This window comes from Oenanthe melanoleuca, chromosome 1A (assembly GCF_029582105.1).
Source record: "Oenanthe melanoleuca isolate GR-GAL-2019-014 chromosome 1A, OMel1.0, whole genome shotgun sequence".
Classification (NCBI taxonomy): Eukaryota; Metazoa; Chordata; class Aves; order Passeriformes; family Muscicapidae; genus Oenanthe; species Oenanthe melanoleuca.
The window spans coordinates 24,183,049-24,203,921 of NC_079334.1; the positions used below are offsets into that span (position 1 = coordinate 24,183,049).

General features: G+C 45.1%; 2 protein-coding genes and 1 non-coding gene across 9 annotated transcripts in view; 2 read left to right on the plus strand and 1 right to left on the minus strand.

Annotated features, from left to right (window-relative positions):
- Positions 1-21: 21 nt before the first annotated feature.
- LOC130248249 (cytoglobin-1-like) lies at positions 22-14,073 on the plus strand. Of its 5 annotated transcripts, XM_056481865.1 has the most exons (8): positions 106-514; positions 2,633-2,750; positions 3,397-3,500; positions 3,621-3,686; positions 4,196-4,397; positions 10,120-10,495; positions 12,405-12,636; positions 13,825-14,073. In XM_056481865.1, exons 6-8 carry the CDS (start codon positions 10,401-10,403, stop codon positions 13,951-13,953), a joined length of 456 nt encoding a protein of 151 aa, XP_056337840.1. In that variant the 5' UTR covers positions 106-514; positions 2,633-2,750; positions 3,397-3,500; positions 3,621-3,686; positions 4,196-4,397; positions 10,120-10,400; the 3' UTR covers positions 13,954-14,073. The 5 variants fall into 5 exon arrangements, with proteins under 5 accessions (XP_056337839.1, XP_056337836.1, XP_056337840.1 ...); XM_056481861.1 differs by lacking the exons at positions 106-514; positions 3,621-3,686 and adding an exon at positions 26-93; XM_056481860.1 differs by lacking the exon at positions 3,621-3,686.
- On the plus strand, positions 207-355 carry LOC130248723 (U12 minor spliceosomal RNA). Its single transcript, XR_008839688.1, has one exon. It is a non-coding gene; the product is annotated as a U12 minor spliceosomal RNA (small nuclear RNA).
- Positions 14,074-19,800: 5,727 nt separating the features above from the next.
- LUC7L2 (LUC7 like 2, pre-mRNA splicing factor) overlaps positions 19,801-20,873 on the minus strand; it is a 28,917-nt gene continuing 27,844 nt past the window's right edge. For all 3 annotated transcript variants that reach the window (XM_056481868.1, XM_056481869.1, XM_056481870.1), the window contains one exon: positions 19,801-20,851. In XM_056481868.1, coding sequence (XP_056337843.1) covers positions 20,659-20,851 — 193 coding nt within the window. In that variant the 3' untranslated portion in view covers positions 19,801-20,658. The remainder of the gene's footprint in view (positions 20,852-20,873) is intronic.

Genomic DNA, 20,873 nt, shown 5'->3' on the forward strand with positions numbered 1-20,873 from the left:
CTCTCATTTGCATATGGCGCAGCACATCACGGTCCGGTTCGGCCCGCGACAGCGGTTCCGCGGCGATTGAGGGGACCAGAGGCGTGCAGAATGGTGAGAACAGTGCAGCCCAGCTAGAGACCGCGTCGGACGCCGCGGGCGGGGTTCACCCTGACCTATGGAGTTAGTGCGGAGCGGTGTGATAGCGGCGCGGTGAGCTGTCTGTTATGCCTTAAACTTATGAGTAAGGAAAATAACGACCCGGGGTGACGCCCGGGTCCTCACTCCGAATGTGAGATGAATTTTTGCGCGGGTACAGGTCGCCCCCGGGTGCCCCGCTTACTTCGCGGGATGCCTGGGTGCCGTGATCTGCCCGACCCTTCGTGGCGCCCGTGACAAGGACAGAACTACAACTACCGGCATGCACTGCGCCGCCAGCCATGCGCGGGCGGGAGCGCACCTGCGCCCCGCGGTGGGGCACGGGACAGAGTAACTCCATGTAAACGCCGTGTAAAAATCAGAAGTACTTTAAGCTGTGAATCTCCTTTTGCTGTGTTCGCTGACGTGCCGTAAGGGTCTTTACGAGGCTTAGAATTAAATCCCCAAGCCTGCCTCATAAACATTTAATGTGTCTGGCAGAAAGCACTTCCTTCCTTATTTTTCTGAGGGAGCAATTACACCGTTTAAAATAAAGAGTGAAAGGGAAATGGTGCCTTGTGCAGCTGGGCAGCGGTGAGCTCCTCGGGTTCTGCCCTGTCATTACGTGCACGACTGTGGCTCTGGGTCTCCCTGCGGGCCGTGGTGCTGTTGGGCCTCCCTCACGACGCCCTATTGCAGCACATCACGGCCACAGCTTCTCCAAAATGCAGTTTTGCTCCCGCCCGAGTCTCCGGGACTTCAGCAGTGTGGGAGGTGCCGGGGAGGGCTGGGGGCAAGCACAGAGGAGGCTTCTGCGGCTGAGGCGGTGCTCACACAGGCTCGGGCTCCCACAGCGCTGATTTCTGCTGAGGAAGCCTTTGCGAGCCTGAAGTCATACCAGGGGTGATGCCAGGTCCCTGCTCGGTTGTGCACTGGTGCTTGATCCAGCTCCAGGGGACTGCAGTGCTATAAATGAGAGCACACAGAACACAGTCCTTTTTGCGCTGCCTTCCTGCAGCCATTGAGGTACTTGATCAAACTTAGGCAGTGGGGTGAGTAATGTGTGACATTTGTTTTGCTGATGCAAAACCAACAGGCAACATCTGTTTGAGCAAATTAAATTGGCTTTGAAAGCAGCCCAAGCGGTTCCAGACTGGAGGGCCACCTACCCAGCACCTTTTTCCAACGTGCAAGGACCCCCTATGGATGTCAGTTCCACCAGCCTCAGTGCTATTTGTGCAGCCACGATACCTTCAGGCACTACCTGCACTCTCTGCTTGGTGGTGAACCACATCCTGTTCATTTTCCTGCCATCATTCTAGTTCTTGCAACTGAACTGAAGACTACATGTGTAGCTGCCACTCACTCACCCTTCCACCTGTGATCCCTGAAGTCATCATCTGTCCAGGTGAAGAATTCCAGGCCTGCTCAGACATTCCCTCAGTGAAGCTCCCTTCCCTCTGCAGGTTCCCACCTTCCCATGTTAAGTCTCTGTGAGAAGCTGATTAGGGGGCATAAGCCATAATGCTTTTGTGGTAAAGCAGGGGTTTAAACCTCAGGATCTTCCTCTCTCTAGGTTTCTGATTGTTTTGCTCTTCCTGCTAGACACGAGCTGAAGCTCAGTTTTCACAGGTTCTTCATGGTTCCTTCTCTGAGCTGTGGATGAGAAGTCAAATATTTGTTCCAGGAAGGGCCCAGGCCTCTGCTTCCCTCCTTGTGGCTGGGAGAGGAGGAAAGGTGTGAGTAGCAGCAAAGAGATGTCCCTGAGAGTAGGGGTCTCCACAAAGGCAGATTCCTTAACCGTCTCCTCCATCTGCTGAGACCCCATGACATGGAAATCAGAACAGAGAAGACCATTTCCCCATCTCGCACCAGTTTCCTGTTGAAGTATTACTTGGGAAATTATGCAAAGGACATCAGGACATCGTATTACTCTTGGACGGTATTTGGTATGGCATCTGATTTAAAATATTGCCTCACTCTCAAACATCAAGAGCTGGGAAAAGAAGTTGTGTTGGATCATAGGCTAGATGTTGTCCTTTGCACCAGGAGATATGAGAATCTGGCAGTAGGAAACTTCATGCACAGAGACACTGCACAGTGGCAGTCAGTGGATCTTCGTTGCTAATGGAGGAAGTGCCTGGTTTGTAGTGAGAGGTTAAAAATCCTCTGATTTTAGCAGTTTGTTCACTGTTTCAGAGCTACTGCACCCTAGGTGGTTTAGCCTTCTGAAGACTTTAAATCAGTCTTTGAAGTACAAGGCCTTGCAACTTGAGTATTTTAGCCTAGCAAAAATGATGTTAAGAAGAGAAAAATTAAAGGAAAGGACACACATGTGGAGATGCAGAAGGGATGAGCTTCAGAGATAAAACTGATGCACAGCATAGGACCAGAGAGACTCAGGGACCTACAAAAAAAATTAGGCTAAAAATTTTCTAAGCAGGTAATAAATAGAGCATGGCATTTTGCCATATGTGTAGTATTATACCTGTATAATCACAAGCATTTGGCGCAGGGTCATGCTGAAACTTCTGCTTGCCTGTACTGGACAACTTCCCTATCATTTGCCTTCTACAACCTGGAAAAATGAAATATTAATGCACTGCTCATCTGAGTCGACAGCATTTTAAAAGGTATGAAAACCAACTATGGTAGTTCTTTCTTTTTGTGAAAGTTGTAGGAAATATGGCACATATGTAATTTTACTTCACCTGTTCTATTCTGTAATAGATATTTCCAATACAGGTTTTTTATAGTCAGTTTCTCAGAATACTCTGGTTTTCTAAAAGCTAATTTTCTTGCACATACCTAGATCCCAGCTGATGTTGTCAATGACCTGCAATATGCTTAGGGAATACTGAATTCCTGAGAGAAGCAGAAAATTTGCTTGCAGAGAGCTGCACAGAAATTTGCCTTTCTTTCTGGGTGCCCATCGAGAAAATGGCAGGGAGTTTGTGCAGCCAAGGAAACTGATGGACTAAAAAGAAAAACTGGAGAAAAGGACTTGGCAGGCACAGCAGAATTTAAAGTCTTTTTTTATTTGGTAGTTCTCAAGTTGCTCACAGAATACTGTGTCACACAAAATCACATAGATATGCATTTGCCTCATTGCATCCTTATGCCACGGAATACAACTTTAGAGCTGAAGGACTTTGGGAGAGGTAAATTGTACAGACATGGGAAAGCAGCTGAGTGCTAACAGGCAGCTGGCCTTTGTAAGGAGACAGCTGGAATAGCTTCAGTTTTTAATACAGGTTTGTTAATGATGATTTATCCTAGATGTCCTGAGTGGGGGATGTCTAACTTACTAGCTCTGAAAAGTGGGAAATTCATGGCAGAAAGAACAGCAGAGCATGGCATAGCAGCTGTTTCATCTTCGTAGGGTAAGTAAGTAATTAGCCTGCTCTCAAGTCATTATCCTTTGATCCCAGACTGCACCTTTCACAATAATTTCTTCCCCACGTTTCATTATGGCCCACAGAAGGGATTTTTTTTTTTTCCAGTGCACTGCATCTTTCTTGTCCACGTGCTCTAAATACCTTCTGTTCATCTTCACTCGGCTTTAACTGGTGAGTCCTGAAGAAGCAGCAAACAATAAATTTGGCAGCACTGCAGCAGGAACTGTGTTTCATTTTCAGTTTCTATGTGAATGGCAGCTTCCTGAAAATCAAATGAGAACAGTTTTCAAAGTTTTGTAATGTTATTATTATGTTTCCTCCCTGCTCTCAGTCTGTGCAGCTGCTCCACAGGAACTAAGCACTCAAGAATTTCACTTGTCAAAGCTGCTGGTATTGTTTGAGTGGGACATGCAGGGATTCCAGAGCCACTTTAAAGGTTATTTTATTTACTGAGTCCTGACTTCTGGATTGTGCCAGCATCCAGCACCTGTCTCTGTTTTCTCATAGAGAGATCTGCAATTCCAGTCTTTTGAGTTTCAGTCGTCCCACCTGTTCACCCCTCTCTGCTCCCAGAGCTGCACACCTCTGCACTGCAGTGGCCATGGCCAGCCATTCAGTTTTTTTCATTGCTATAGATTTTGGCACATCCTACAGTGGGTACTGTTTTTCTCTTGCTTCAGGTACAGACCAAATCTGCCAGGTTTACTGGGGAACAGAACACAGGTTTAAGACCCCAAAGACACCTATGAGCATCTTGTTCAACTGGAAGCAAGAGTTCAAATATTTTGGCAATGATGCTATGATGAAGGACAAGAGCGTTCCCTCAGCCAAGCTGATAGCTGGTACCTCTTCTAGAACTTCAGGATGAAGCTGTGCAACATGGTAGGTGGAGGAGTTACTGCTAATGGGGTTTGGGGCTATTCATTATTTGAGAGGTGGGCATTAGAGAATCCATGAAGAGGGCTGAGTAAGTCTGGTTGATGAGGATCAATGAACACAAGTCAGAGAGAATTTGATGAACAAAAGAAGAAATAATTTATTTTTGTAATTGACGAAAGCTTCATGGTTCCTTCCTTTATGATGTTTTTTATTTGTCTAAAGACAATAAAACCTGACTGCATACTTGGATGAAGGAATATACCTGTTCCCAACAAAAGGCTGCCCTGTTGCCAAGCTTGACAGAGAAACTGGTCTCCCTCTCATTCCCTACCTTAGTTGTTAACAAGAAACATGGATCAAGTGAAATTTCCTGTAATTCAAAGGAGATGGGCAGACTTGGGATTACCTAAGATCTCATCCCATGTTATACAGGTCCCCTAGCTCATCTCTCCCTCCCTTGAAATATTGTGCTGAAGCTAATGTAATTTCTCTCTGGAGGTTCTGTGCTGGTTCAGAATAGTTCACAGCTTTATCTCTGTGTACTTGTTCAGCCAAACATGAGGCTACCTTAGGGCCTTTCTGTCTGTGCTCCAGGGTCCCACAGGGCCTCTCAGGTGTAGAATAAACCAGAGCACAAGGCCAGTCCCAGGGAAAGCCTCAGGTCCTCTCTTTGGTGGATGGGAGGCCTCTCTGAAGATTTTCCTCCCCAGAACAGCTGGGAGTGATGAGGTCTGTCACAATGTCACCTCTGGAGCAGTTGGTCTCTTCCAGAAACTGGTGGAAATTGGGGAATCAGTGAATATACATGAAGTTGCCCTCTATGATTTCTTTCCAAAAGAACCGGATCAAACAAGGTAGTCTTTGCTTTCTATTGTACAAAAAACCCAGAATGCTCTGTATGTTGATGAGGAAGGGATGGAACAGGTTGGCTTCTGTATAGTGCTATCACCAGACACATGGCTGGGGAGACATTGCAGGCTGAAGGTGGAGATTAAATTTGGGCTCACTGAATTTAAAGCCACATGTTATTTCCCAAAAAAGTTGGGCAGTTATAATGGATTTTTTATCTTATAAATACTTGCCACATTGAACAGATCTTAGATGTCTTTCCATTATGATTCTAACAATTCTATGACTTCTACAATAGAGGAGACAATTGGACCAGTAAGTCCATTGTGCAACTTCTTACTTACACAGGAAAACTACTAGTCTGATTCTCTGGTTCCTTCCATTCCTCAGCAACCACCCTTTCAGTCCAACACCTTATTTTCTCTGACAGCAGGTTTGTCTGCTGCTTTATCTCATGCCCTTTTAGCTTGCATCTCTGAACACAATAGTCCATGCCACCAATATAATCATCTTGACCCACCTGTGTTTGATGCAAATCCTCTGGACTGGTGTCTAACTTCCACATAAAGCAGTTTATTTTAGCCTGGTGTCTTCTTCCAGCTACATGTTCTCTTTCTCTGACATCAGGTCACTTTATCTGGAGTCCAGGTTTAATTCTGCTGTGGGTGACATTCACTGTATTTCTGTTTTCTTCAGAATATCATTTATATAAACTCTGTGTAATTAGAGCTCCAGTGTCCCAGACAAGGGAGCTGAGTGAACCAGTCTAGGGACTTGTGTCCACAACCTGTGGGAGTGTTGTTTCCATTAAATGATTGGGTGGTTGATCTCATTAATTGGGCAGATATGAATGCCAGATTGTAACATTACAGATATGAATAGTGCATATGCTGCTGCCTGATGCTTCTGTCCAGCTACTCTGCATCTCTGATTTGGGCATAGTATTTTCTATATCTCTACAAGCTGATTTCTTTCCTCCTGCCTGCAGCACTGTGCAAAAGTTCAGCACTGTGAAGGCTTTGGGGGCCTAAATTTGTCCAAGAAAAGGATGCTACAGTGTGCTGGGTCTGGCTGAGGAGAAGTTAACTTTCTTCATAGTGACCCTTATGTTGGTGTGTGGTTTGGGTCCAGAATGATGCTGATAGCACACTGAGGGTTCAGGGGGTGAGGGGTGGGCTGGGGTTTGTGGAGTTGGCTTGCTTCCCCTTCACTAAGCTTGTAAAGTTTCTCTGCTGAACACCAGCCTCCACCAATGCAAATTCTTGGTTAGCTGGATACAGTGCAAGAAAACTCAGCACTGTCATCCTTATTAGTTGAATGATCATGTTAGAATCACTGCTGGCCATGCACTGAATGTTGTTAATCATGAGAGCAGCATTCAGAGGACATATATGCTATGGCCTATGATATATAAAAGCAGAACAATTTTGAAATTACTACCTTTGCTTTCACATTTCAAATGTTATGCATGCAATAAAAATATTCACAACAGACACCTGTGTGCATTTCTACCATGTCAAGTGGTACCACTCTGTACACTTTGGAGGGGCCATTCTGGGGGCTAGGTCCTAAGAAGCAGAGTAGTCCTGCTTTTTTCTTACCCTTTGCATTTGGTGTTTTCACCAGTGGAAAGCCCAACAGGACTCCAGCCAAGCCCACCAGTGCCCTGGAAAGGGAGGGAGAAGTACAGTCTGGGAAAGTGGCAGCAGGGTAAGCCTTTCCCACCCATGTGCTAGGTGGGCTTTGGGATTCAGACATTGATACCGACAGCGGTGACTCCAGCTCCTACTTTTGCTTGTTTTGATGAGCTGATTATGTTGATAACCTCAGACAATGAGCATGAGCAGATGCAGTGTTTGTCCTTTCTGTAAAAGCAGCACTGACTGAGTGTCAAGGTCTTGGGCTAAGCATCCCTGAAACCTGGCAATATGGGGGACTCTACCCTCAGCCTGACACTACCATGGATGTTGGGAAGATAAAGAGTTACAGCTGCTGAGCCCCTGGCAGCCATCCTCTGAAACAGGTGTGTCTGTTGAGCTGAGGATTAACCCTATTGAACAATAAATAGGATGGGTTGTTTATGCTAAAAATAACAGATCTTCAAATTTCAAGAGTATAAAAAGACAGTGAGGCTTGCAGTGCCTGTAACCAGGACACAGATGAGCTCTAGAGGTGTGATGGCTGCTGGATCCTAAATGGCTGGGTGAGTAGAAGGTGCCACCCATTTCTGTGGCTGGATCTTGCCAGCTGCCTTCAGCGTGCCTAAAGCACGTGATTTCTTGGAAACTGAGAGAAAGCAAGCCCCACTTTGCAGTACTGACACCATTTCCCGGCAGTAAACTGGGAGGCACATCCTCTTCTCCCCTGGCTGGGATAGAGAGCGGAACAGCTTGGCCACAGCCCAAACACCATGGTTGTGCTTTCTGCTCCAGATTTCCGAGTGCCATCTGGTTCCCTGGCCTAACCCTGCTTGCTTGATGTCAAAGGAAACTAGATTCACAAAAAGTTCACAGTAACGATAAGTTAGCCTCGGAACCATGACAGTGGGGTGCTGGAGCAATGGAACCATGGAAAGACCCCAGGAACAGAATACTATAAATCCTTATGTCCTTGACAAGTAATGGTTCAAATAGATTCAAGCAGATTCAAAATGCAAAAGAGATTTAACAAAATAAAGTTTAACAATAACTTAGCAACAAGTGACAGGATGTAAAGACAACTTCTTCAAGTTACCTGAGATGATTATACTTTTAAAGAACACATCCCCAGGGGAATTTGTATGTGGAAATGATAGGATAATGAACTGGACTGAGATCAGCACATGCACATTAAAAATTTCATTGCAAAATGTGAATGACAAGTCTCCTGTTTCTGTATAATTCTTTTTTGGTTACCATTTTGTAAAATTACTCTGATTGCTTTCCAAAAGGTTGGAAAAGGCCTACCACCTTGTTTTTCTGATTTGTAATAAAATAATGTCTCGACTCAATGTGTTGATTGGCTCTTGCACACCAGGATTCTCTTCTTTAGGGAATAACATCCTGAGGAGCTTCACCCCATATTAGAAAATATGTCTCTTCATGCAACAGAAGTTACGATTGAGAGGATTCACTTCTTTTGGCACAATAAAACAAACCTGGGCTGCTGACACCTGGCTTGGTTCCAGACAAAATTGACCCATTGCGCCCCAGAACTGGACAAACCAAGTAAGATTAGGATGCCTCCATGGAAACGTGTTTAAGAAAGGGCAGGGAACACTGAAAAGGGAGAGACAAGTCCAGGGCAGGTACAGTATCCAATGGGATGATGACCAGTGGAAGAGCCCATGCTGGAGTGGTTGAGTAGGACACAAGGAGCAGCAAGAGCAAGGGACCCCCATGCACCAGCCCCAGCTTCTGCACCACCCATGGTCTCATCAAAGGGTCTGGTTGTAATGCATGTAGCATGGGGTGAGGAAACAGGACAGGGGGAGGTGAGGCATCTGAGTGTTGGTTGGTTGGTTTGTTACTTGGCAGTAAATTAATTGGATTGAAATTTCTCAACTCAAAATAGGTACTTTTTGGCCCATGACAGGATGTCTGACTATATATATCAAGGGATGGTGCATGTTCATCCTGCAATGCCTCAGAGGAGAATAGGGGAGAGGAGAAGTCTCCTAGGGAATCATAAAATGTTTTGGATTGAAAGAGACTTTAAAGATCATCTAGTGTCAATTGATTTGCGATGGACAGGGACACCTTCCACTAGACCAAGTAGCTCAAAGCCCATCCAGCCTGGCCTTGAACTCTTCCAGGGATGGGGCACCCTTAACTGCTTTGCAGGTTTCTATCAGACTGCTCTTTCTTTGCTGTGTGGTAAAAAGGGAGAGGGAGGCAAGTGGGGACAGATTTCAGTGAAGTCATTTGAGGTCTCTCTCAGCAGCAGTGGGACACAACCCCATTAAGACCAGTGGCCTCTATGTTTGCAGCCAGCACTTTGCTTCTGCCCTGGGGTATCAGGCTGGTTTTTCTTGACATGCTGCATATTTTTCCCTCACACCTTTTTCTTCCCTCCTCCAAACCATCCCAAACAATATGAGGTTTTGTTTGCCCTCAGCATTCAGCAGCAGTTTCCCAAGCCCCTTAGCCCTTATTTTGAGTGCATGCCCTGGACTTAACCAGAACATTCCTGACAGAGGTTAACCCCAGGCATTGCATGGATAATCCACAAAAACTTTTTGCCTCCAGTTCCAAGTGACCATGATTATAACAAGTCCACAGATGCTGTCTGCAGCTCCACCCTGGCCCTTCTTCTGCCCCTTTTCTCTCTACCAGGCAGTCAGGGCTCAGAGATAGGACAGAAATCCCAGCTGCAAGCCAAGAGGGTTAGGAAAGTGAAATGCCTGTGCTCCTGGCCTGGCTGTGCTGCACTGTTTACCTCCACTGCTAATTGAAGTGGCTTTGCAGGGCACTATGACCATGGGGATGCTGTGCCATGCTGCCATCACTATCCCTGCAATGCTGTAATTTTGGGCTGGCAAAGCCTCCCACCCTCATGGGACCAGGGCTGGGTGCAGCTGTGGGGTTAAGCCCCTGTTAAGCCTGTTAAGGGCTGTGGGGAAAACAGTGACTGTGGCATGAAGGCAGGACTGGAGAGAGTTGCTGGAGTTAGAAACAGGATCTTTGACTGAAAGACCAAAGAGTGCCAGGGAAAGGGGATGGCAAGGCACCACAGTGCCCTGAGCACTCTTGGGAGAAAACCAGGAAAATCAGTGCTCGGGCAAGGATCACCTTCAGGAAAGAGGAGCCAAGCACTGGCTTTGGCAGGGGTGAGAGGGGAAGAGAATTGATCTTTTTTTTCCCCGCTGAAAACTGCCTTTTTTCCCTTGTCTCCTCAGACAGTGAGACCTTTACTTTGGCACCTGACCTACAACTACAGGGCTAGTCCTGCTCCTCATGTGGTTGGTTTCTTTCCTGATTAAAAGTGATTAGGTAGCTCTAAAACCTGCAGAAATGTGACAGAGGGGAACAGAGACAAAGAGACCCTTCAAGATCTCTTAAATCCCCAGGGCAGTATTTAGGGAGCCCAGAGGAGAGAACTGAAGCAGAAGGACCCCGCCAGGACCTCCCTGTCCTTGTCCCTTCTGCTGCACCCTCTGTTGCCAACATCTCTTGCACCATGTCTCTCTCTGAAGCAGAGGTGCAAAGTGCTCGTGGTGCCTGGGAGAAGATTTATGTGGATGCTGAAGACAATGGGACAGCTGTGCTGGTCAGGTAAGGAAAGAGCCCATCCAACTGCTGCCCTGGAGGGGTGAAGGAGGAACAGCAAGGATGGAGTTACTGCCTAGGAGCATGTCTCGATGTTTTTCATGCAGCCCTCGCTAGGAAGAGCAGTCCACACAAGGAAAAATAAAATGAAAGGGGTGAGAGGGTGGGAAAAAAAGACAACACAAGAGCAGTATCTTCACTCATGTAAGGTAAAGAAAAGAAAGTGTGGTATGAAAGAGAATGGGAACAAAACATGGGCCTTATTTCCCTCTTCTTCTTTCCCTCTATTCTAATGCTTTTTTTAAAACTCAGTATTTCACTTCTGATTCTCCTTCAGCCTCAGTCCATCTGTTGCATTTTCCATCTGTCCACCCTTTCTGTGGACTTTCCTCTCTTAGTTTCCATCCTGTTTCCCTCTCTTCTGTTCACCTTTCACATATTCCACTCTCTTCTGGAACTTACATCACCTCCATAAGCATGGATCAGTTAAAATACTATTTCTGGTTATCAGACCTTTACCCTGCCCTCCAGCTTTCTTGTATACCACACCTTGTGCCTGGATTACCTTCAAAAAGCCTTACATGCCGCTCTTTTCTTCTGCAGGCTACACAGCCTGAGCACAGTTAAAAGTCAGAATTGCAGCCATAAAATGTTAGTAGCATCCAGTAGTTTGTCTCTCTGGGGTAATTTACTCTAGAGAGTTTTGCTTTAGTGTCCTACAGCCTTAGATCTGCCTATAGAGAAGTTCAGGGCTTCCCAGGACAAGAGAGACATGGCCATACTGGAAAGAGTCCAACAAATGCCAGGAAGATGATGTGGAGGCTGTAGTATGGCTCTAATAAAGAAAGGCAGAGAAAGCTATGACTGTTCAGATTTGAGAATAAGAAGCTCAGGGGAATCTTACCAATGTGTACGTAAAAACCTGAAGGGAGAGTGGAAAGAAGGCAGAGCCAGGCTTGTCTCAGTGGTGCCATGAGACAGGACCAGAGTCAATGGGCCCAAACTGAAACACAGGAGGTTCTCTTGAACATCAGGAAACACTTTTATTACTTCTGAGTGCAATTGAGCACTGGCCCAAGTTGCCCAAAGAAGTTGCTGAGTCTCCATGCATGGAGATACTGAAAAGCCATCTGGTCATGGTCCTGGGCAACTGGCTTGACCAGTGGTGTTGACCCAGATGACCTCCAGAGCTTCCTTCAAGCCAAACCATTTTACGACTGTGAAATGCAATGTGGAATTTGCTATTTCAGGTGGATATTTCAGGTGGATAACCAGTTTACCCAATGGAGTAAACTGCTTTTTTTAAAAGAGTTTGACTAAGATGATTGTTATTGATCAAAGGTAATTTCTAACACAGGAAATTGTGCTACTTTTGAATAAATGGACTGAGCAGTACCCCATACCTAAACAACAATCCATCACAGGCAGTAAGAAAGCTTTGCAGTGGACTATAGGAAAGGGTTAATTAGCAAAGCCAATAGTAGGGTTTCTCTGTGAAAACACCCACCAATATCACAGTGGTCATATCTGCTGTCCAGAACATTTTTGGGAATATTAAACTGTCCCAGTCACTCCTGTGAACATGCTCCCACATCTCTGTGAAAGTAACACAGAGTTAACACTGAGAAAATACTAACTTTAGAAGGAGTGGAATAAGTTCATTATAGGTTTTAAGGTGGAATGAGCAAAGGAAGTGCCCTGGGGAGAGGCAAGGGAGAGAGGACTAGCTGCTACATGCATGGGGGTTATGCACAGGTGCAAAAGGCTAAGGAGAAACAAGGAATGCAGAAGTGTCTGTTCTAATAAAGAGAAGGGCAAAAAGGACAGAAATGCATAAGGCAAGGCCTGGAATGTGTGGCCATGTCTGCATTGATACCTTGGTCCACAAGTCAAGATATCTCTCGTTCCTCAACAGGATGTTTACCGAGCACCCAGACACCAAGTCCTACTTCACACATTTCAAAGGCATGGACTCTGCTGAAGAGATGAAACAGTCAGATCAAGTCAAGGGCCATGGCAAGAAGGTTTTCAGTGCCATCAATGACATGGTGCAACATCTGGACAACTCTGAGGCTTTTCTTGGGATACTGACCCCACTTGGCAAGAAACATGCCAGCCAGCTGAAGATTGACCCCAAAAACTTTAGGGTGAGTGAGCAGCCCTCTTCTCAAAGAGTGTAATTGTGAGGAGGGCATGTTTTGCCCTTTGAGGGGTAGAGCTGAGGAACACAGGCTTTGTATGTAGGAATACATATATGTGCCTCAGAGAATGGAGGTGGCGGAAGGTGAGATGGTTGATGGGGGAAGATGGCAGGAGTGAGACATTGGTGGGGAAGATGGCTGTGCAGCAGATGTGCTGCAGGCAGGTGATGTGGTGCTCAGGTGGGAGCTGCACAGCTGCCCATGAACTGTAGAGGGTTTTCTCAGTGCAATGTGATTTCCACACCTGCCATGCAATAACAAGATACAGAAAAGCAGTTTAACACTGGACTTCAGTCCCTGATGTATTTTTTATCTTGTAGCAGGAGCTGAGCTTTTCTAGGTCAGCTAAACCAGCTGTTATTGAGCAACAATGACAACAGCATTGTCATCATTAAACAAACTCAAATAATAAATACAGGATCAAATTACTTACCCAGGTCCACCTAAGGTCACTACAGAGTGCATTTATAACTATTTTGCCTGCCTTACACAGCAAAAAGAGGCACATTCTGGCAAAGATTATTTCCAAATGAAGGTGATTTCAAAAGCAGTGGGCCTTATTTTCAATGAGTGGGAAAATAAGTGATGATTTCTGTCTGAAAATACTTTCTCAGGGTAAAGATGCACACAAAACAATAAATGCTGCACAGGAAAGGAGTTGGCATTTCAAAGTATACCACCTACCTAGTAACTGCAAGAACTCTGCTACAGAGTGCTGGATAGCTAACGAGCAGGAAAGATCAGGGAAAAACTTACCCCCCAAGCCATGTATTCCATAGGTGTCTAACAAGAGGCTCATCATGGCCTCTAAATATTTGGGACAGCCCCCTGCCTGGAGAAGGATTGCAGTGGATGGATGAAGCACATCAGTCCTACACAGCCATCCTGAAGTGATAGGTGCAGTCAACATTAACTATATGCAGGGTAGTTAAAAACACCAGCAGCAGTTTTTTGTGAATTCTATAATGCACCTTATTTTCCATGCCCTGTTACAAGCTCTGCAGGTCACGTGTTGTGAATTGTTCTTGTACTCCTTACAGCCCTCCATGAATCCCAACTAAAGATATGTAAGTTCTTATGCCTCTAATTGTAGAGAAGTTCACACTGGTTGTTTCCTCCCTTCTCCCTGTTTAGATTATCTGTGACATTATCTTACAATTGATGGAGGAGAAATTTGGTGGAGACTGCAAAGCTTCCTTTGAGAAGGTGACCAATGAAATCTGTACCCACCTGAACAATATCTACAAAGAGGAGGGTTGGTGAGGATGTGCACCCTCCACGCTCTTCAAAAAACTTGCCAGCGCTGATTTGCTGCTTTTGGGACCCCAGCCACAGGTGGAAAAATTTAAATTTAAAAATAAAAAAGGCAAGAAAAAAGGCTTATACAATATAGATATCAATGTCAATAATTTCCTTAGCAAACTGAGCTTCTACAGCTAAACAAAACCTGCAGATATATCAAAGTCAAGCAACAAATCCTGATGTGCTTTGCAGCTTCAGGTGGGTTCCTCTGGCCACTGTCCTTGAAGACTACATTTTAAGATGGTGACTTTAAGCTTTCTATTCCTAAAAGAAAGACCTGCTCCTTCAGCAGCACCAGCAGTTCTTTGGCTCACCTACCACCTCTCCATCCTCACAAATGACAGGAAGGAGACCATTTTGAATCATCTCCTCAATCTTGGTAGAGGTCATTATTTAAGAGGCATGAGTATTGTTTTGTGTTTGAACTTAAAGAAGGGGCACGTAGTGCATGGGACCAACATCTGGGAGAGACATGAGGAAAGTCCCATCTTGCATGAGCCAGGAGAGTCACCCAGCCTTGGTTTCAGCTTTGGAGCAGCTTTCAGCACAAGGGATGACAACACTGAGTGTGGTCACCACTGGACCCCTCTGGGCAGGGGTGAATGTCTCCAGGGTGTGCATTTCACCATGCTATTCCTAGAAAATTGCTTGGGTTGTGTTCCCAAATGAAGCAAGAGTAGAGCTCCCTGGCTCTTGTGTACTCAAAATGCACCCAGCAGATGGAGACTGCTGCCTTGCTACGTGGGCAGCACAGAGGGCTCAGCCTGGCATGGGACTCGTCCTGTTCAATCACACAGGCTGAGCTTCCCTTCAGAGCTAACTGGGTCCTGAACTATTTAATTGCTATTCTTTGTATTCCTTAGACATGGTGAAATAATCAGCTAATAACTGCAAATAACCACATGCTGGTTTGCTTCAGTGTAACACAATAAACACAGAGAAAGCAGATGTGCCATCTCATTTGCTTCACAGAAAAGGTGATGTGCAGCAGTGGCAGCTGGCTACAGTGCACATTTACTGGTGGTACTGGGGGGTTTCCAGCTCCCAACCAGGCACCCATTACACTTGTGGCAGCCAGGCTTCTCATGGTTTTCACTTAACTGTGAAGCAACAGTTTTGTAAACAAGTAAAAATGCAGTTTTCCTTCGTTCAACATGTAGTTTTTCTCACCCACTGCATTTGGCAAAGGATGCTAAATCCCAAAGTCCAGAAGAGGAACTCTAGCTCGAGGGGAAGATGGGCAGGCTGCTTTATTTGCTTCGGTGTTCTGTTCAGCTTGGGGAGAAAGGGAAGCGCATTGCACAGCATTGGCAAGAACTGTGGAAAAAGAACAAGATGTTTAAAAAAATATTTATAGTCTCAAATCCCTCTGAGGGAGTACAAGTAGTTAAATCTCTGAAAAGAGGTGGTGGCAGTTCTTTCTTCCCATTGCTCTGCTGCAAACCAGTTTGAGCTTAGGAAGATTTGAAGGCAGCAATTTGAAGAGTTCAGTGGTTCTAGTGCAAAGTCCCCACCCTCTTACCACCACCTTGTAGAGATGGAGACAGAGGCTCCAGCCGGGATGGAGGTGCCTGAGGGCCAGTGCTGTAGAAGTGCCTTCTTTGCAGCCTCTCTGAGCCAGCACCTGGAACGATTTCTAACCTTTCTGCACTTAATACTTTACCACAGTCAGCATTTGCAAGATTTCAGCCTGGGAAAGGGCTGTACAGCCATGGCAGCTCCTGCTGCTCTCAGGCCCTTTGTGACCTTGCTGGTGTCCAGCCCTGCTTTGTTGCTAGTTAATCCTGCCTTTCTGATGGTGCATCTCCTAGAACTCTGCTTGTCTGCAGTGTTCTGGCAGCAGCACTGAGCCTAGGGGAAGGGATTTGGGACTGCAGTTTCTCCAGCAACAGGAAGTGAAGAGCCAGGAGAGCTAAGTCATGAGAGAACTTTCTAATTGCCTGCCGACTCCATTATATGCCCACAGAGGGGAAAGCGGGGATAAAGTGGAGAGCCAGGGCTAGAAGCAAACATTTCTTCCTTTTTCCTTGTATTTCCAGCTGCTGATACAAGTTCTGCCCAGCAGTCTGCTGCTTTCCAGTTTTGCAAACTGCAGTGAAAGACAGATTTCAGGTCTTACTGAAAAGAATAAATAATTACGTAAGTAGTAACAATGCAAAAATTTATTAAGCAAGTGGAAAAGTGATCAAAGCAAAAAACCAAAGACCAAGAACCATCATGCAGGACTGGATGAAGAGTGCATTAACATTTTTTATAAGCCCTTGCATCAGAAGAAACTAATCTCTACTGTCTGTGGAATAAAGGATGATACTGAGGAAGGTGGCATGTGAAATATGGGACAGAGAACAGTAAACTGGAGGAGTTATCAGGTGCTGCAGGCTCCTACACGACACTCCCACACTGCCATGCCTCCGAAGCGTGGCTTAGTCTGCATTTATCCTTAGTTTAATGCTGACTGCAATCGTCTGCTGTGTCCCTTCAGCTATACCCATCTGCTTGGATGTACCCACCCAAGACCTTGGCTGCCTTGCACTGGCCCCAGGGGTCTGAAGTCTTGCTACCATTCTCTCTTCAGCTACATAGGTAATCCCTGCTCCAAGGCTAATTAACATTTGCTCAATCATCCCTTTGCACTGGCTTAGAGTTGGTTTATGCATTTTCCCCCATTGCCCCTGGGGATGGGTGGTACAAGATAGGCTGGACAGAGGGAGGAGGAGCTCCAGGGCAGGGCTGCCATTATAGCAAGGGGATGTTAACTCCCAAATTCAACAGCTGGTGGAAGACAAGGGGACAGAGGAACAGCCTCCTGTGCCAGCTCCACTGGCAAGCTGTATGTTGGGTAACAGAATACAGTGGCACTAGGCGAAGCACCTCTGCTTGGAAATGTCACCATTTTACTGTGGTTCCTCCTGCTGCAGTGGGAAAAGCAACACACAGGCTGTGTGGCACTGGGCCAGACTGCCCAGGGACATGGCTGAGTTGCCATCCATGGGGGTATTTAAAAAGCATGAAAATGTGGCACTTGGGGACGTGGTTTAGTAGTGGGCTGGGCAGTGCTGGGTTAATGGGTGGATTCGATGATCTTGAGGGGCTTTATCAAGGTAACCAATTCTAGTATTCCATGTTCAGGACAAGATCTCATTTCTGGTAATGTGTCATCCTCCAGCTCTTTATTATCTTAACCTTTTTGTTTTGCACTCCCCTGACTAATCCAGACTGATTGTAAGATATGGGAATGGTGCTTGCAGGTTCACTGCAGTTCAAACACTTTAAATCAGTTAAGTAACTTACTTTTTCTGCTTGTTTTGTACATCTTCAGTTTGATAAAAACTGCTATGGAGATACAAGTTCATCAGCAAAATTTCCAAGATCTCAAAAGCTAATGCTCAACCATCCCTAGGTTCCCTCAAGAGCTCCATTTCATAATCTGTTTAACCATGAAGACTAAGGTCAGTCCTTACCACTCTTCAGCTGTACAGCAGGAAATTTACAGGTGATGAATACCTGAGTTTTGCACACCTGGAAATTGAGGTCATTGGGTTCTGATGGGTGGAAGATCCGTATTTAGGCACAACTTTCCTTTTCTGATAGATGCTCCAAATCTTTTGCATCCTAAGTGTGTTTCGTCAATCATCTTAATTTTTTCTTCCCATCTGCACTTCAGTCCTGTATTTCCACAAGTAATTCAGATTATTTTATTAGGGAATCAGAGATAAGCCTTACCTTCTTGCTTAACATTTAGTGTGGTACTTCCTCGACATAAGGGAACACCCAACCCAATCCTTCTTTTGGAATTAAATTTAAAAGCCATTTGTAAAATGAATGGCATATTATCCAGATTTTGCTAGTGTGGAGTCTAGGCACTGTTTTGTCACAGTGTGGAAATCTCACCCACCCTCTCTTCCTCCCCCTTTTTACAATACAAAATTTCTAGTTGCTGGCTGCAGGGGGAGACAGGTCCTCAGTGTTTCTGGAACATCATTATTCCAGAAAGAATTCCAAAGGAATCACTGGCACTTGTGCTATATAAGATATATCTAGAAATGACCTTTTTGTCACACCACTAGATTTCCATTAATAACGATGCATAGATGTTAGCAAGCACTTACACTCTGGCTATACCAGATGGACGAACTCTGGTAACTTCCATTCATCAAGCACTTGGGCTGTCCAGAAAATCAAGAAACAGTCCCAGGAAAGAAACTCAAGCTCAGAATTCAAATGGATATATACATTTTTATAAAAGGGTAAAGTAGTTAGTCATCATCACTTTGGGAGCTTAAAATGTCGTGAATTCAAATTGGAATGTGAAATGCTGGATCCAAGTCCTTGCAGAGGTGTAAAGGTGCTGTTCTAGCTTTCACAGCCAACCAGTGCACTGCTAAATTATCTTCTGTGTTAGAATTATCACCCATGTGCTCTGACCATACAGAAGATGCTACAGAAACAACACTGAGGACAAATGCAGAGTGAATGGTATTACACAACAATATCAGCAGGCCTTCACAGGCACTTGCACTAGGGAGGGACAGAGGCTGCACAACCTGCTGGAAATGCCAATAAATCATTACAAACACTGCTCTTAAGCATCACTATTAGGTAACTCAATGGTGTGATCACAAGGAGGGAAATTTACCACTATCTAAATTCTTCTATATGGGAATAGGGTATATCTGAATAGTTTAAATACCCCAAAGCACTTTTAATCCAACAGAATGGACAGCAGCCCCTTCACGTTTTGTCAGCCAAATGGACTTGGATCAAGGGCACCCTCAGCAAGTTGGTGCAGTCAACACACTGGAGTAAAGGGATACCATCCACAGGGACCTCAACAGGCTTGAGGTGGGAGTCTGTGCAAAGCTCAAGAAGTTTAACAAGGCCAAGTGCAAGGTCCTCCAGCTGCATCAGGGCAATCCCAAGCAAAGATCCAGGCTGGAGGATAAACAGATGGAGAGCAGCCCTGCTGAGGAGTTGGGGTGAAGGAGGGGCTGGACATGATCTAGCAATGTGCACTCAAAGCCCAGAAAGCCAAATGTGTCCTGGGCTGTACCCAAAGCAGTGTGGGCAGCAGGGTGAGAGAAGGGATTCTGCCCCTCTGCTTTGCTCTGGTGGGACCCCACCCACCCCACCTGGAGTGCTGCATCCAGCTCTGGGATCCTCAGCACAAGAAGGATGTGGATCTATTGGAGTGGGCCCACAGGAAGCCACAAAGATAAACAGAGGGATTGAGCACCTCTCTTGTGAGGAAAAGCTGACAGAGTTCAGGTTGTTCTGCCTGAAGAATGGCTCTGGAGAGATCTTAGAGCATGTTCTAGTACCTAAAGGGAGCCTACAATTGGAGAGGGACTTTTTACAAGGGCATGTTGTGACAGGACAAGGGGGAATGGCTTTAAACTGAAAGAGGGTAGATTTAGATTGTATATTAGGAATCAACTCTTTGCAGTGAAGGTGGTGAGGGATTGCCCACAGAAGCTGCAGATGCCTCATCCTTGGAACTGTTCTATGCCAGGCTGGATAGGGCTCTGAGCAACCTGTTCTAGAGAAAGCTATCCTTGACAACAGTAAGGGGATTGGAACTGGATGATATTTAAGGTCCCTTCCAACCCAAACTGTTCCATGATTCTGAGTCCACATGTTTCTGCTTTCAACGATTTTAGAATAATCAGGATTGTAAGCAGAATGACTGCTTCTCCTAGCGCACACCTGTATGTTAAAAACTCTAATAATCAGATGCTTTTAGAAAGACTGAACTGCTACTTAACCACCTTAAGAGACCAGTATAGCCTTGTTAAGTTATTGGACAATTGGTTTCTTTTTAATTTTTTTTTATTTCTTTTGTTCTTAATTTTTGTTTGTTGTTGCTGGTTTTTTCTGTTTGTTTTAATACAATTAAAGATGAACTCCACAAGAAAAAGCAGAAAGAGTCCTTATGGAAAAAAACAAATATATTGAACACATACCAATCAAATGGTACAGATATGGGACTGGCTTTGATTTCAAAATTTAAGTAGAAATAAAAAAGATGTAATGCAACAGCTGTTCAATTTCCAAGTCTAAATAGGCACTGTAAAAAGACATTTCCGCTTTCTCCAGCACACATTCCTGTCTAAATGCTCCCACTGTAATCAACTCCTAGGATCCCAAACAAAAATAAAACCCAACACTGGGAACATAATCTTAGAGTAAAAGTTAATATCCATCCACCCACCCTCTTACAAAAAAGCAACCAAAAAAAAAAAAAAAAAAAAGTCCCCCAAAATACAACCTTTCAATGCTGCTGTTTTGACCGGAGCAGAATTGGAGAATTTATAAAGGTTCAAAAGCACCCAAGGCAAGTAGTACAATATAATTTGTTCACTAACTTGTATTGGAAAGGAGATTAAAAACATTGAGATCTGCATCTTGGTACATAAAACTGTCGTCCTGAATAAAGAGAAATCTCTCAGAAAAGTTTTACAACTTGGTGGAAGTCCAGGACCCAGCTTTAGGCATCATTAATTCATGGGGTTTAACTCTGACTTTGTTATAACCACTTTCATATACTGTACATCTACCCTAGTTGGATCAGTGTTGGAACTGCTCACTGGTGTCCCTTTGAACAACTGTAAACTAAACCAAAGTATGCAACTCCATAGGAAGCTAGAGATCAGGTGAATATACAGCCAGTTATATCTCCCCTGCTTCACGCTCCTCTGAGCTCCTGGGCTCTTCCGATCGGCCGTTAGCGCTTTCGTACGAACGTTTCTTGTCCTTGAAATCCCGCGGCGACCTCTCCCTTGAGCTTCTGTCTTTGTCACGGGATGTTCTATCGCGATCTCTTGAACGCTCTTTATCTCTGGAAGATCTTTCTTTAGAGGATCTGGAAAGTGCAGTGTATTTGA

Bases quoted from the DNA above. Each gene is read 5' to 3' on its own strand.
- LOC130248249 (XM_056481864.1), top strand. From the start codon at position 10,401: ATGTCTCTCTCTGAAGCAGAGGTGCAAAGTGCTCGTGGTGCCTGGGAG. The intron at 10,496-12,404 runs GTAAGGAAAGAG...GTTCCTCAACAG, and splicing joins GGGACAGCTGTGCTGGTCAG to GATGTTTACCGAGCACCCAG. The intron at 12,637-13,824 runs GTGAGTGAGCAG...CTCCCTGTTTAG, and splicing joins TTGACCCCAAAAACTTTAGG to ATTATCTGTGACATTATCTT.